Source organism: Vanessa cardui, chromosome Z, assembly GCF_905220365.1.
Source record: "Vanessa cardui chromosome Z, ilVanCard2.1, whole genome shotgun sequence".
In the NCBI taxonomy this organism is placed as follows: domain Eukaryota; kingdom Metazoa; phylum Arthropoda; class Insecta; order Lepidoptera; family Nymphalidae; genus Vanessa; species Vanessa cardui.
The window spans coordinates 15618629-15633364 of NC_061154.1; the positions used below are offsets into that span (position 1 = coordinate 15618629).

Genomic DNA, 14736 nt, shown 5'->3' on the forward strand with positions numbered 1-14736 from the left:
ATAAAGAGGATTTTGATTTGATTTAGGTTGGACCTTGGAACAATAGTGCAGAAACCTGTGCTGACATCTCGACTTATCTCTTCCACTGGTAAAAAGGGATAGTTTATTTTTCGCCCAGAGGAATTGAGATGCGACGGGGATATGCTGCTAGGAATTCCGCAACCATTCCACGTGAACATATTTATGATTTTGAACATTTGTATACAATTAAGGCTTTAACGTAAATAACTCTTATATAGTATTAGTAATAACACTTTATAAGTTACAAGAATTTCGAAAAAGGATGTATTCTTTTCTCTATCTGTATGCATAATTTATTTATCGAAAATATAAAATACATCGAAAATAATATCCATCCTGAGAAAAAGTAATATTTCGAAATAAAGTTGTTGGCACAATTTTGCAAGAGGATCTAGTGAACTTCAAGGAATACTTGCCAGCTGTATGCACTGAAAACAATGCTCGTCCTTCGACGTAATACATATAGATATATATAATACCTTAAGTTCCTACCATGTAGGAAACATTGCCTGTCGCCTTCAATATTTGATAGGAATAATAACTACATAAAGGAGTTTTTATTTCCTATTTATCTTGTACTATTTCTTATGTAGTGTGCTTTTTTTAAATTTTATAAGCCGTCATCGTTGCGACATTAGATATATTATCTTGAATTGATTCATAAGCTTTTAGAGAAAAACAATTACTTTCAATCAGTTAATTTATAACTAAGAATATTTGTTCCTATTTTTAATTCTGTCTTTATAATAGTAACCATATCAGTATTTATAACGTCGTGTTTCTGGAGGCAATTCATACCCGATAGACTTCAACCAATCTTAAAAAATATCCAAAATTAAATTTCGTTTCAGCTCTGATAAACGGACACCTGATTATTAATTTAACGGAGAACGCTGGAGGTATTTAATAGACAGGCGAAATTGGTGTGAATGTATTATTAGCTGCTGTCTATTTCAATAATGATCCAACGTTTTAAATCGGATACAAATGTGGTCGTGAGCTACGCGGACTTTATTAAATCTAGACTTCTTTTATAGCTCATGTAGTGCACGGTGGTAGAGTAAAGGCTACGTTCTAATTCCACTATAATAGCAACCAGTCTAAAGATGGGTGCCATGATTGGATAAGCTTCTTAACGTGTGAGATCTTTGCCTAGTAGTTGCGGGATACGAGCCCTTTCTATACCATGATCTCTGTCAACAAATTAAGTTTTAATAATTACCTATACATGACTCATTATATTGTTCAAAATAGAATACGACTATTTGCTTAAAATTAGTTTATTATTTTTACTGTTATTTAAGTTAAAAAAAAATCTGTATCGATCGTTTTGTTTTCTCGCCATCTATTCAGAGTTTAGCTGAAAATTGTTCGAGGAGACTTTTTCGAATACAATAGACTATTTTAAAAATATAAATTTTACAATAACGACGTAACAGTTCCGTTATCGATCAAGAGCTTCAATAGCAAGTAATTCTACCAGCCTTTTATTCAAGGATTAGTTATTGCCGGTAAAGCTCTTACGCAAAATCCAATATCTTTTATACTATTTCTTTTCTCAGGTATGATATTCTTAAAGCTTATTCAGTTTCATCAATTATATCAACAATTTACAGTGCGTTAACGTGTTTCGGGTGTAAATGCGAATGAGATCGTACGTAATCACAACTTTGATCTTAAATGGAGAAAGGGGCGTTCTCTCATATCTTTCTCTACTTATCATCAGGCGACATATTTACTGATCTATCTTAGCGTTAAAAAAATAAACGTCTCCAATTGAATCTCTAATAGATACCTACGAACAAAATAGCATCGTTTGAATCCGGTATTATGTATGCGATTCTTGTCCGTGGGTAAAAAAGCACTTCCAGTAGAAATATGCAAGAAAACAATTCAATTCTTATGCAATTCTATAAAAATACAATAACACCACTCACTGCAGCTCCGTTTGCAGAAGTTGGTCAGTTTTATTGGTACATCTTTTAAACGGAAACAATGTTACACTAAGAAACTTAATACGATTATTTATAGAATTTGAAAAAATATGTGTCGTTATGGAAATTGATACGTATTAAAAAATGGTAGGCTTTTGTTGGTATTTATATTGCAAAATAAATTAATCGGTTTTGTTTCTAATGTTAATTATTTTATAATGCAAATATAAATAGATGTATTCGACTGAGAGGTAGCACATCGAAGATACAAATAAACTAACAATTTTGGCAGGTTCCATCATAGGAACACATCCAGTGTGTCCTGAACTGAAAATATCATCCTATCATCCATTTCGGTATGCTAATTTCTCTATAAACTTCGTATGATACTCCGCATCGGTTTCAATTATACAGACATTTTTAGATCCCTCGAATCACTCATTGAATATTAAGTGGGTGAGAATGTTCTTGCAATATTACAAAAAATGTAATTTAAATATTCATTACAAATAGACCGATCGATGGGGCGTATTATCTAAGCTCGATAATGACTGAACCGCCGAACCAAAATAGGTTATTGTTAAAAGCTTAGGCTATATCTCAGTAAGTTATTTACGTGGTGTGTCTGGTACCACATCTAAATAGCAATACATAATAGTAACTGACTGGGAAGTGGAATACTTAAGCTTCGTTTGTTGGGGTCGGTGTATGCGGCAAAATATTATAATGAAGACGGTTGCATCACGATTTATTCTTTATTTTCGAGTTCGAGATAAATTAATAATGTCGTCCTCGGCTACGGCGGCTAATCTCGAAGATGAAGAATGGCAAGTATGAAGGACAACTTACAGAGAAGAAGTGTTTGCATAATTCGATGGGACGGTAGGTTCGACACAACCGAAAAGAATAGGAGCACAACACATATAACTACCAGACTCTGAGTTGTTACTGAAAAATTTTCGACTGAAAAATATAATAAATTGAAATCAGGATCTGCAGTTATGCGGCCTCTTATCAAGCCACTAGATCAACCAGGAAGTTAAATAACATACAATATAAACTGAAATAAAATACAAGCACATAAACACAATTATTTTTATAAGCGATTTTGTTCCTTTTTGACTATGTTACACAATGTAATAAAGTTAAGTAAATAACGAACGTATTACCTGAAAACATCGGCATGGTTAACTCCGGGTGTAGCTGAGAGAGCTGTCGTGACAGATACAGCTGCGAGCGACAGTAGGTCGTGCATAACAGTACGTCCAGCGTGCCTCGCCCTTTCTCCGACGCTACGGGATTGAATAGGTAATTAGTAACATTCGACGGTATTTACACAGATTAGCAGAGAACCCGCAAGGACGTTCTTAGACAATATCGAAGACATAAACTACAACAACAAATAGATCTTGAATACATAAAAAATTAAGTTGATAAATTATAATGATGCTCCTGATCATTGCATCAACAAAATATCATTTTATTATAAAAAAAAAAAATAGAATAAAGTAACTACTACTATTCTAATTTAAAGTAATACTTTTATACTTATTTTAAGTTTTATTATATAAACCTACTTTGTTTCAAACGAAAGATTGGTATAAAGTTAATGGAAAGATTTTTGGTACGTTTATTGTAATAGATTTCTTAAGCCCTAAAGTTGCACAGAAAACTCTACGAGCTCTCTAGAACATATTTAACATTTTATGAATTAATTATTTCTATTATCTATTTATATTATTATATTTTGCAAAACTGGTACATTACGGCAAATGCAATAAACCATATTATCTATAAATAAATATTTATTTTTATCGAAACGAACAGAATAAGAACGAAATACGACAGTATTGTTAATAACTTTAAAGGTACACAATTACAATTATCTACTTCTTTAATCCATAGCGGCTTCCTTAGCTTAAAAAATATATAATCTTGGTATTTCAAAGCCCAAAATTAAACGTTCAGTTTAAAATCAGTATCTGCCAGTTCTAGTGCTGTGTACGTTAACAGCGTTTCATTAAATTTCAATCTAATGGTTCGTAGCGATAAGAAAACCCATTTTGATTGTAATTAACACGTGGAGGTCCGATAATTTAATAATCCAAATTCTTAATATGAGACATTATGAATATAATACCTATTAAATTGCAATCAAAAGATGGCATAAAACTCTCGTAATCATTCCAAAAAGATATAATGTAGAATTGAAGAGTGTGTTACACTTTTTTTTTTGAAAATGTTTTATGTAATGAATAAAAAATGCGCCCTGGTTTTGAATAGTTGTTTTAGTTAATTTACGCCCGTGTACATAGCGCAAAATTGTCCGACACTATGTTTTGTATTTAAATATCGTGTATTATTATAATTGTATTATATTTGTATTTTAATTTTGTTAAAGAGTAAAATACGAATGCACTGTGTTTGTAAAAAATGCGCGGTCGGCCGTGTCCAAGTATTAGGATGCATCGAGCCTGCGCTGCAAAGGGTCCTTTGCCGGTGACCGACGCGCACTTAATCTGCTCTCTTTAAAAGCAGCTCCGAGCCCGCGTAGCGGCAGTTGTTAACGGAGAGGCGCGGCGGGCGCACGCCGCGCCATGGATTCTAACATGTCCCTCGGGACTATAACTAACTTTACAACTATTACGGAGAGTCCAAATATTGGCGCCAACCAAACCGAATTCGATCTTTGGGCAGTTCAAATGGTCAGCTCGTTTTATCTGTATTATACCCCATTGCTAGTGTTCCTCGGTGTAATTGGTAATTTAGTATCCATTTACGTTTTCTACATCAGTAAGTTAAGACTGCAATCGACAAGTCAGTACCTCTCGGCTCTGGCATTATCGGACACCGTATTCCTTCTGCAATTGACCCCACCATGGCTTAGCGCAGCACAGATCACTGGTATATTCCACCGAGGAGGCTTCTGTCAGGTTTTCGTGTACATATCGTACGTCTCGTGCTGTCTGAGTGCATGGTTGGTTGTGTCTTTTACACTTGAGCGTTTCGTTGCCGTCATATATCCGCTCAGGCGCAACGCGGTGTGCACGGTGGCGAGGGCTCGATACGTTATCATCTCGATCGTACTGGCATCCTTAATTTTGAACATACCGGTGTTACGATTCGCGGTACCCAGCCATAACGACTGCAACATAGACAGAGAGTATCTGGATCACGCGGCACGATTCAATTTGGTGGACACGATAGTATCGTTCACGATACCTCTCGCTGGCATTGTAATCCTGAACTCGTGGATCATGTTCGGCGTGTGGCGCCTGGAGAGGACGCGCCGGCGGCTGATGAAAGCAGAGCGGCCGCGAGGCAGGCGGCGCGCTCGGTGCACGCGGCTGCTGGCGTGCCAACGCGCGCAGCAGAGGGTCACGCGGATGCTTCTGATAGTCTCCTCCGTATTCGTAATACTCAACCTCCCCGCTTACACCTTTCGCGTGCTGGCGTACGCCTATGATTTGGTGAGTATGCTTTGCGAAAAACTGTATGTTTTGTGTTTTTTATTTATAACGTTATCATTGTGTTGTCTTAACATATTGTTTACAAATATTTTTTGCGCTATTGCTGAGCTATGCTATTGTACGTATTTTATCTTGACAGCCACAGTTGACATTACTTGCTATCGAAATGATCATATTGATTGTTATTGTTCATCATTCAAATCTAAGTACAATATCCCACTATAGATTGCACTCAGATGGACGATATCTCTTCATTTCTATGATACCAAACCCAAACATATATCAATAAAGCGTAACTGATTTTTAAGTTTGACATAACTTGTGTTGTCATTACGGATTACATTTAAACTATGAATGTTTTATTTTACTCAATATCACTTATGTGTATGTAACACATATTATAAAATATGTTAGCTTTCTGCACTCCTCTGTATAAACTTTAAGTTTGCCAAATCTAACAATTCTCGTACGCACAATAAGCTCATATATGCGTACGTACGTATTACCCAATAATATTAAGAGATATCTTTCTGCGAGTTATTATTTATTAGAAAACTTGTTACTTAGTTTTGCTGGCGTAAAAACCGTATCAAATATAAAACGTAATTCGTTTTTTAAATTTAGGGTAATCAAATGATTATAGATTAAATGGCAATATTTAAAAGATGTACTTAATGAACACATCTCACGCACATATTAATATCTCATAATTTTGTAATGCGAATATTTTATTTTGGTGCTGGCGCTTTACTGCGTCATATATTGATAATAAATCGTCTTTAAGCTGTGCTTTGTATTTTGTTAAGTGGGATATTCCATTGTTAAAGACTTGATATGTTTTTTTTACAAAATAGTAGAAATTCACTATACAACAATTACTTTAGTGATTTTAGCGTCTCAGCAGGACTTCTATTAAACGAATTACTTTAAGCACAGAGCCGCACTAAATGAAACAAATGTATATGACAAAGGTTTGCAATGAAACTCTTCTAAGATTGGGTACAATCCGATAGTCATACTCGTATATAGTAGGGTTATATTTAACATATTTTTATATCAGCCATAACGGCTGCATTATTCTAGGGGACTGAGTATTATGTCGGGCCAATACTTAAGTTAAAAATAAACAGAATAAGCAACAAATGAGAATTGGCAGCTCCTTGTAAAAAGCACGTGGAGCGGCTCGTCCAGCGTATGAACTCTTCCCGGTCATATTTGAATAAATATATATACCCTGTATACATAAATATATGTGTTTGCGTACATATTTGTTTACTATAACGTCTACTGATCTGACAATAAGTGTTTAGTGATTTGCACATTTAAAACAAAGGTTAGAGAAATGACCATGACGGTGTATATTTCTCAGTTGCAAATAAAGTATTGTAACATTATAGAATTGGTAAGAAATACAACTCCTGTAAGATGTATTACCACTAAAAATACTTAGTGCGGTACTTGTTGCATTATAGCATTAAATAATTTATATATTCAATTGAACCCTGGACTATAAAAACGATGGTTGAATGGGAAACATTATAAATGTTTCCGGTCTTTCATTAATTTTAAACATAATAATCTAGTAACTATAATTTGGTTGAATATCGTTTACGCGGCTTATGTTTGTACACACGTCGGGACGTGTAGTTTGTTACAAATAAAACAAAGTCGAGACAGATCATTAATGTAGCGCTCAATGTGTTTTAATGCTCAATTGATGGCGTTGTAAAATTATTTTATCATGTACCGTTTAATTAACAACTTTAAGTAATTGAGCTACCGGTATAGCGGTACCAAAGTACCTATACTCATTCATAGTATTGAATCGCTACATAGTATAAAACAAAGTCGCTTTATCTGTCCATATATGTGCTTAAATTTTTAAAACGCAACGGATTTCGATGCGGTTTTTTATAGATACAGTACTTCGAGAGGAAGGTATTTATATATAATACATGAACAATATAGTAAAGAAACACTGATAATTTAAGAAGTTTGTAATGTGATGTCGTAAAATTCTGTAGCATATTTAGTTATTGCACCCGTGCGAAACCGGGGCGGGTGGCAAATTGTTATATACATTAAAAAATATATTTCCGCCTCGTTGCTAAAAGTAATATGTTTATTGTACCTCTGACTGAGTTTGAAATTTTGTACAGTTGTTGTCATCGCTTGCGTCAAAGTTTGTTTCAAAGAAGCATCGTGACGAACGAGGCGTAAGTATCGGATAATTGGTAACAACTTTCTTTGAAGAGATTCCGCACTGCATGTTGAGCTTTTTAGTATAATATATTATATGAGTTAAAAAAATAATTTATTCTTAATTTTTAATGAAATACACAAAATACTTAAAAAAATCTTGATCTCAAATTAATTTTGAGACTTATTTTAGATTGATTACTTTTTAAATGACTTTTAATAAAAAGCTCATGGGTGAACTGCTATATATTTTTACTAAGATAATTTTTCTACCTTAGGTACTATAATGTAAGTCACAATTTAATAAATACATATAAAAAAAAGAACGCTATATCAATTTGTATTTCGTCCATAAAAAAAAATACCTGTTGACAATTATTTCTTTAACATATTACGAACGGTTTAAATGATTTAAATATAACACTTATAGATCAAGAACAATTAACGTTAAGGAGCTGATTGAGTGCTTTATGACAGGCTTCCTCGGAAACCTCACTGTCGAATGTCGTAATAGGATACGTTTGAAGCTAACTAAAAGGCTATTAATATTACACCGGAGCGCGGCTTTGTACGTTGGCTTGTAAGCGCGATATATTATCTTAGATCTGCTAATTTAGGCACATTTTTTCATTGCTGGCTTAAGACAGATCGCTCAGTATATTTCAATTATTTGTGTATATAAAATTTCCGAACTATATAAATATTCCATTTTCCTTTGCCATCGACTAATCTATCCAATCGACTCGCTCGCCGTCCGTCAACACGATTGTAACCGGTCCGTAGAAAAATATTTGTAAAACTACAAAAAGTGCAAATTAGTATTTGTTTATGTGCTAAAAACACTTATTAACTAGTAAATCGTGAGTGATAACGTTATCCAGTCCGAATATTTGAAAATAGATGTAAAAAGGACATTCTTAATATATGTGACTGAAACTTTAAATATACATATTGAAAAAAAAAAAAAGTGTTTAAAAGTGTGGTAATGTTATTATCCAGTGACTTTGTAATTAGTCGTCAAAAAAACAATTAAACATATGTGATTGTGCAAAAACTAAAAAATAATTAAAAATAGAAGTTATAAAAGTGTTCGGTTAAAATTGAAGGTGATTGAAATAAAACTACAAATAAACTACCGACAAGTTTAAAAAGATCCTTTACTCAGCAGATACGGTTAAACATTTTAGTTCCATCGCTTAACATTAACTTGGTCTTGCGGTCATAAAGGCGACGATTACTCGTCCTAACCGGGATCGATTCCGGCGAAGAAGCAAATTTTAAATTTTCATATTTATTTTAAAATTTCTTAAAGTTAGCATATACATTAAAAAAAAAAAAAAAAAAAAAAAAAAAAAAAATGAATTCGAAGTCTTGGACCTGCGTTAAAATTACAACGAAAAAGCCAAATTTATAATTCATTCATCATAACCTAAAAGACGTTAATAGACAATATAGACGCGCTGTTTACATAGTGCCAAACCAACAACATCCAACACTGACATTAGTGACATTGACATTGACAATTAGCCGTCATCGACTTCGGTGTTGCCAGAAAAGGAAAAGTAAATTCCCCACAACAAGTAGTGATACCACATCATAACTAAAAATTACCAAATAAATAAAACAATATGGATAAAAATATGGAATTACTTCTTCGAAAGCTTGACGAGAAACTGGATAAACAAGCTAACCATATAACGCAGTCGGTAACTAAAAACGTCACGGAAGCAATAGACGAGAAAATGAATGCTATAATCGAAGAAAACAAAATACTCAAAAACAAAGTAACAGAACTGGAACTAAAAATTAAATCCTTAGAAAGAGAGAAACGAAAAAACAACCTCGTATTCTTCGGAGTTGAGGAAATAGGAAAAACTGAGCGAGAATTAGTGGATTATATAAAAGAAAACATAGAAGAATCAGGAGTGCAAATGAATAGTCAAGAGATAAGTAACGTATATCGAATTGGAAAAAAGACTGAAAACAAAAACCGACCAGTAGTAGTCTCCTTCACAACCCAATGGAAGAAACACCTCATACTTCAAAACAAGTCGAAGTTCCGATCAAACATGTATGTTAAAGAAGATTACTCCAAAGAAACTCTGGAAAAACGTAAACAACTAATGTCTCAAGTGGAGGAAGAAAAAAAGAAGGGAAATATTGCCTATCTAAAACATGATAAACTCATTGTAAAAAAACCGGGGGACAACAGCAGAGATAAAAGAAGGAGAGAACCATCAGATTCTCCGAACCAAACAACACAGCATAAAGGTGATCCAGCAAAAAAAGCAACCCATCCACGTCCCAAAATACAGAAAAACGATATTATTAGGCCAAACTTACTAAATTATGTAGAAAAAACAAGATCTGACCTCTACTCAAATTCCCAAAAAAACTAGCTACAGCCCCTGAAAACCGGAAACAAACAGAAACAACTACATCAATTAGAACAAAACAAAAACAACAAATACACTGTCTCCCAAGACGGTTGGTCTCCGCGGGAGCACTAGACCAAACCCCTCCAGCAAAAAGAACTGAAACATTTAACATTGCAACACTGAACACAAGAACTCTGCGAACAGAAGAAAGTTTACTCGAATTGGACATGGCGCTACAAAGTATAAAATTTGATATCCTAGGCATATGCGAAATGAGAAGACCACACGAAAAAATAACAGAACGAAACGATTACATATTATACCAGAAAGGTGAAACAGCAGGCATAAATGGAGTTGGCTTCTTAATCAAAAAATCATTGAAAAAATATATACAAGAATTGATAGGCGTTTCAGACAGGATAGCAATACTGAACATCAATATTCCAAGATACAAAAAACCATGGACAATAATACAAGCATACGCACCCACAGAATTAGCTCGGCAAAGTGAAAGTGATAGCTTTTACTGCGCTTTGTCTGATGTTGTAAAAACATACCACAATAACTTCCTCGTAGTCATGGGTGACTTCAATGCACAAGTTGGTTATCGAGAACCAGGTGAAGAACTGATAATGGGCATGTATGGACATGGAAAGAGAAGTGAAAATGGTCGTCGGCTAACTGAGTTTCTACTACAAAACAACTTAACATTACTCAATTCGGTTTTCAAAAAGCACCCCAAAACCAAGTGGACTTGGCTATCACCTGATGGTAAACATAAAAATGAAATCGATTTGATAATAACTAATAAACCAAAATATTTTCAAGACACACACGTTATCCAAAATTTAAATTTTAATACCGACCACCGCATGGTACGCTGTCGTCTAAAAAAGTATCCAACAAAAAAAAGCAGAAATAATATTAAAAATAATATGACCTTAGAACAACTTAGAGAAAATATGGACTCTTCGTTCATCACAACACTGAAAGTAATAGTAGACTCGGAAAGAAGTGTCACAGAAAAATACGACCTCATAAACAAACAATTGTCAAAATTGAGGAAAGTCAATGTAAGTAAAGGTGTAGAGTTTAGTGAAAAGACAATGGAGCTCCTAGAAGAAAGAAAATCATTAATGACAGATAAATCAAAAACTGTAGAGAACCGCAGCATTATATCTAGCCTAAGCAAACAGATTCGAGTAAATTTAAGAAAGGACAGGAAAGTAAAGAGGATGAGAAAACTAGAAGAAGAAATCCAAAAGACAGGAGGAACAAGAAAAGCTATCAAGGAACTGAGGGAATACGGAAAGGAGTGGATAGCAAAACTAAAAAGCAATGGAGCCAAACTAGTGACAAATCGCCGAAGAATCCAGATCCTTGCCACAGACTTCTATCGGAACCTTTACTCGCATAATAACACTGATCAAGAAAATAATGCGAAAAATGAACCCCATACAAGCTACACAACAGCTCCACCATTACTAGTGCAGGAAGTACAAAAGGCCATAGCGTCACAGAAGCTAGATAAAGCTCCAGGTCCCGACAATATAACAAATGAGCTAATCAGAGGCACCGAAGAAGAAATAGCTCCAATCCTAACCAAGCTATTCAATGACATAATAACAACAGGCGTCATCCCACAACAATGGAATGAATCACATATAATTCTCCTTCATAAGAAAGGGAATAAAGATGACATCGGCAACTATAGACCAATCAGCCTAATATCAAATGTGTACAAAGTCTTCGCAAAAATAATTTTAGAAAGGATAACAAATGTCTTAGATGAAAACCAACCGATTGAGCAGGCAGGATTCAGAAAGAACTACAGTACTATAGACCACATCCACACAATCAAACAAGTCTTGGAAAAATACAATGAATACCAGAAGACACTGTATATCTGTTTCATAGACTACTCCAAAGCATTTGATAGCTTAAAACATACATTTATCTGGCAGAGTCTAAAGGAACAAGGCGTGGAAGAGGTCTACATAGAACTAATCAAGTCCATATACAAAGAAAGCAAAAGCAGTGTTAAACTAGAGTCAAAAGGAGAACCCTTTCCAATAAACAGAGGTGTAAGACAAGGAGACCCTTTGTCGCCTAAGCTGTTTAATGCTGTGCTTGAACACATATTTAGAAAATTGGACTGGGAGAGTAATGGTATCAACATCAATGGAAACCGCCTCAATCACCTGAGATTTGCCGATGATATTGTCTTGCTGGAAGAAGATCCCAAAAAGCTGGAGCATATGATAAAAACCCTAGCAGAAAAAAGCAGAGAAGTGGGCTTAGAAATTAACGCGGACAAAACAAAGCTAATGACAAACTCAATAGAAATCGACATAGAGGTCTACGGAACCAAGTTTGAGTATGTGAAAGAATATGTTTACCTAGGACAAATCATATCTCCGGAGGACTCCATGACTAAAGAAATAAACAAAAGAGTAGCTAACGGGTGGAAGAAATACTGGTCATTGAAAGAAATCATGAAGAACAAAGAATTAGGGGTACATATCAAGAGAAAGACTTTCAACACTTGTGTTCTTCCCTGCATGACATACGGCTGCGAAACATGGACTCTAACAGAAAAACATAGAGAACAACTAGCCAAAACTGTAAGAGCAATGGAAAGAAGCATGTTGGGAACGAGGCTTAGTGATAGGATCAGAAATGAGGAAATCAGAAGAAAGACCAAAGTTACGAATATCATATCTCGCATAGAGCATCTAAAATGGAGCTGGACAGGACACATGTTGCGCTGCAAATTAAACAAGTGGAGCCAACAGGTGACTCTTTGGTATCCTAGAGAGAACACCAGAAAACCAGGGCGTCCAAAGAGTAGATGGAGTGACGATATCCGCCTAACCCTGGGACCATTTTGGACTAGAGTCGCGGATGATCGAGCTCAATGGAGAGAGCTGGAGGAGGCCTATGCCAAAAGGCACGCCGAACTTCGTGACATATTATAAATAAATATTTTATTGTTTTGTATTTGTACTGTGGTTCGGAATAAAAGGGCTTTATTATAATCTATCCAATCGCGCTTTCTACGATGTAGGAGTAGAATAATAAAGGGACGTAATAAAATCAGTGCTGCCTGGTGATACACAAGGTGATAATGACAGATTACAATAATAATTTGTATAATAAATATAGATCTATCAGCACGCCCTAGGGGGGCAGGACTCGTGCGTCGCGACGGCAAACGACATGACGCTCTCTTGCCGACACGGCCCCCTCTCCGCCTCCGCAGTCGACTCCCTTGTTACTTCGTTATTAATTATTATAATAATAAGAAAAATATATTGATTTCATAAACGAAACCCTCTTGTTATGTATATATCTAATAGATATGGACTATTCATTGGATTTATTTAGTTAAAAACCATTGACAATTTCGATATTCGATACCTGTGAGAAGCAAGAGTTACTTTTGATATTATATATAAACAGTTTTAATAAATCGAAAAATAAGCACAAACTTTTAAAAATACTCATCGTTTCTTAATCATTTGTCTGACATATCTATAACGATGATTTTGTCTATATATGAAGTATTTTGAGTGTGAGCGTTATTTTATTGAACTTAACTGCGTGTGTAATTCAACGGCAATATTCTGAATCATTTGATTTATATAAGAACATTTTGCCGCAGACGATTTGTCGCCGATATGAAAGTACTCGTAATAATTCAGTACGAAGAACCGCTGCGGTGACATATAAACCCCTTGTTATCAGTAATAGTAAATAGTTTATTAGAAAATATTTTTAAATACCCGTATTTTAAACAGATCTGGTGTCAAAATATAATGTATCGTAATAAATTCGATTACCTCGCTGTTCTGGGTGCCATGATCGTATACAATTAGGGCACTATTGTAAATGCATGCGAGTCATCTTTCAAGTGAGAAGCTGCATACAGATCTGTGTATATATACGTAAAGCGATATATTTGTTTTTAAAACAATCATATTCATTTATATAAAATATAAATAATTTAAGTACTAAGTAAAAGGTACTAATAATATCTTATATATTTTAAAATATTCGAATCTTAAATAAATATGACGTAAATTAAATTGCTTTTACAATTATTATATTTTAAATGAATTTAATATCTTTCTCGATAAAGTATTCGTTTAAAGGTTATTTATAGCGCTTCAAGTCCTTGCCCCTCAAAGTTAATGGTTTATTAGCATCCTTTAATGACTATTAAGGTTAAGTATAGCAGAACCGAAACAATTTTTGTAATGATTAATTTGATAGTTAAATTTGATACGTCTTATAGAAAGAACAGCAACATAGAGTAGTTTGCAATTGCTATAAATTACTTTAATGAAAATATCTGTTTATCTTTGTTTAAATTTGTTCGTATGAAAACTGTTTAATAAATAAATAAAATATAATAAATAAATATTGGACAACATCACATACATTACTCTGTTCCCAATGTAAGCAGCTGACCACAAACACCCAGAACCAAGACGACATAGAAAACTAATAAGCCTTCCACATCTACTCGGCCGGGACCTTAGAGTGGCGTACCCATGAAAACCGGTGTACACACCACTCGACCACAGAGGTCGCCGTTTGAAGAAATGATTAGAAATGTATCAACGGTTACATTTCTTTAAGGAATATTATATATATAAACACCTAGAGTAATGTTACGATACTCTGCCATACAAATATTTTTATTTGACACTGGTTAATCTATACTTAAAA

General features: G+C 34.4%; 1 protein-coding gene across 1 annotated transcript in view; it reads right to left on the reverse strand.

The window, feature by feature from the left end:
* The window catches only part of LOC124543224 (protein furry), a 134098-nt gene that overhangs the window by 51955 nt on the left and 67407 nt on the right, over positions 1-14736 (reverse strand). The window contains exon 26 of the mRNA XM_047121356.1: positions 3125-3247. Coding sequence (XP_046977312.1) covers positions 3125-3247 — 123 coding nt within the window. The remainder of the gene's footprint in view (positions 1-3124; positions 3248-14736) is intronic.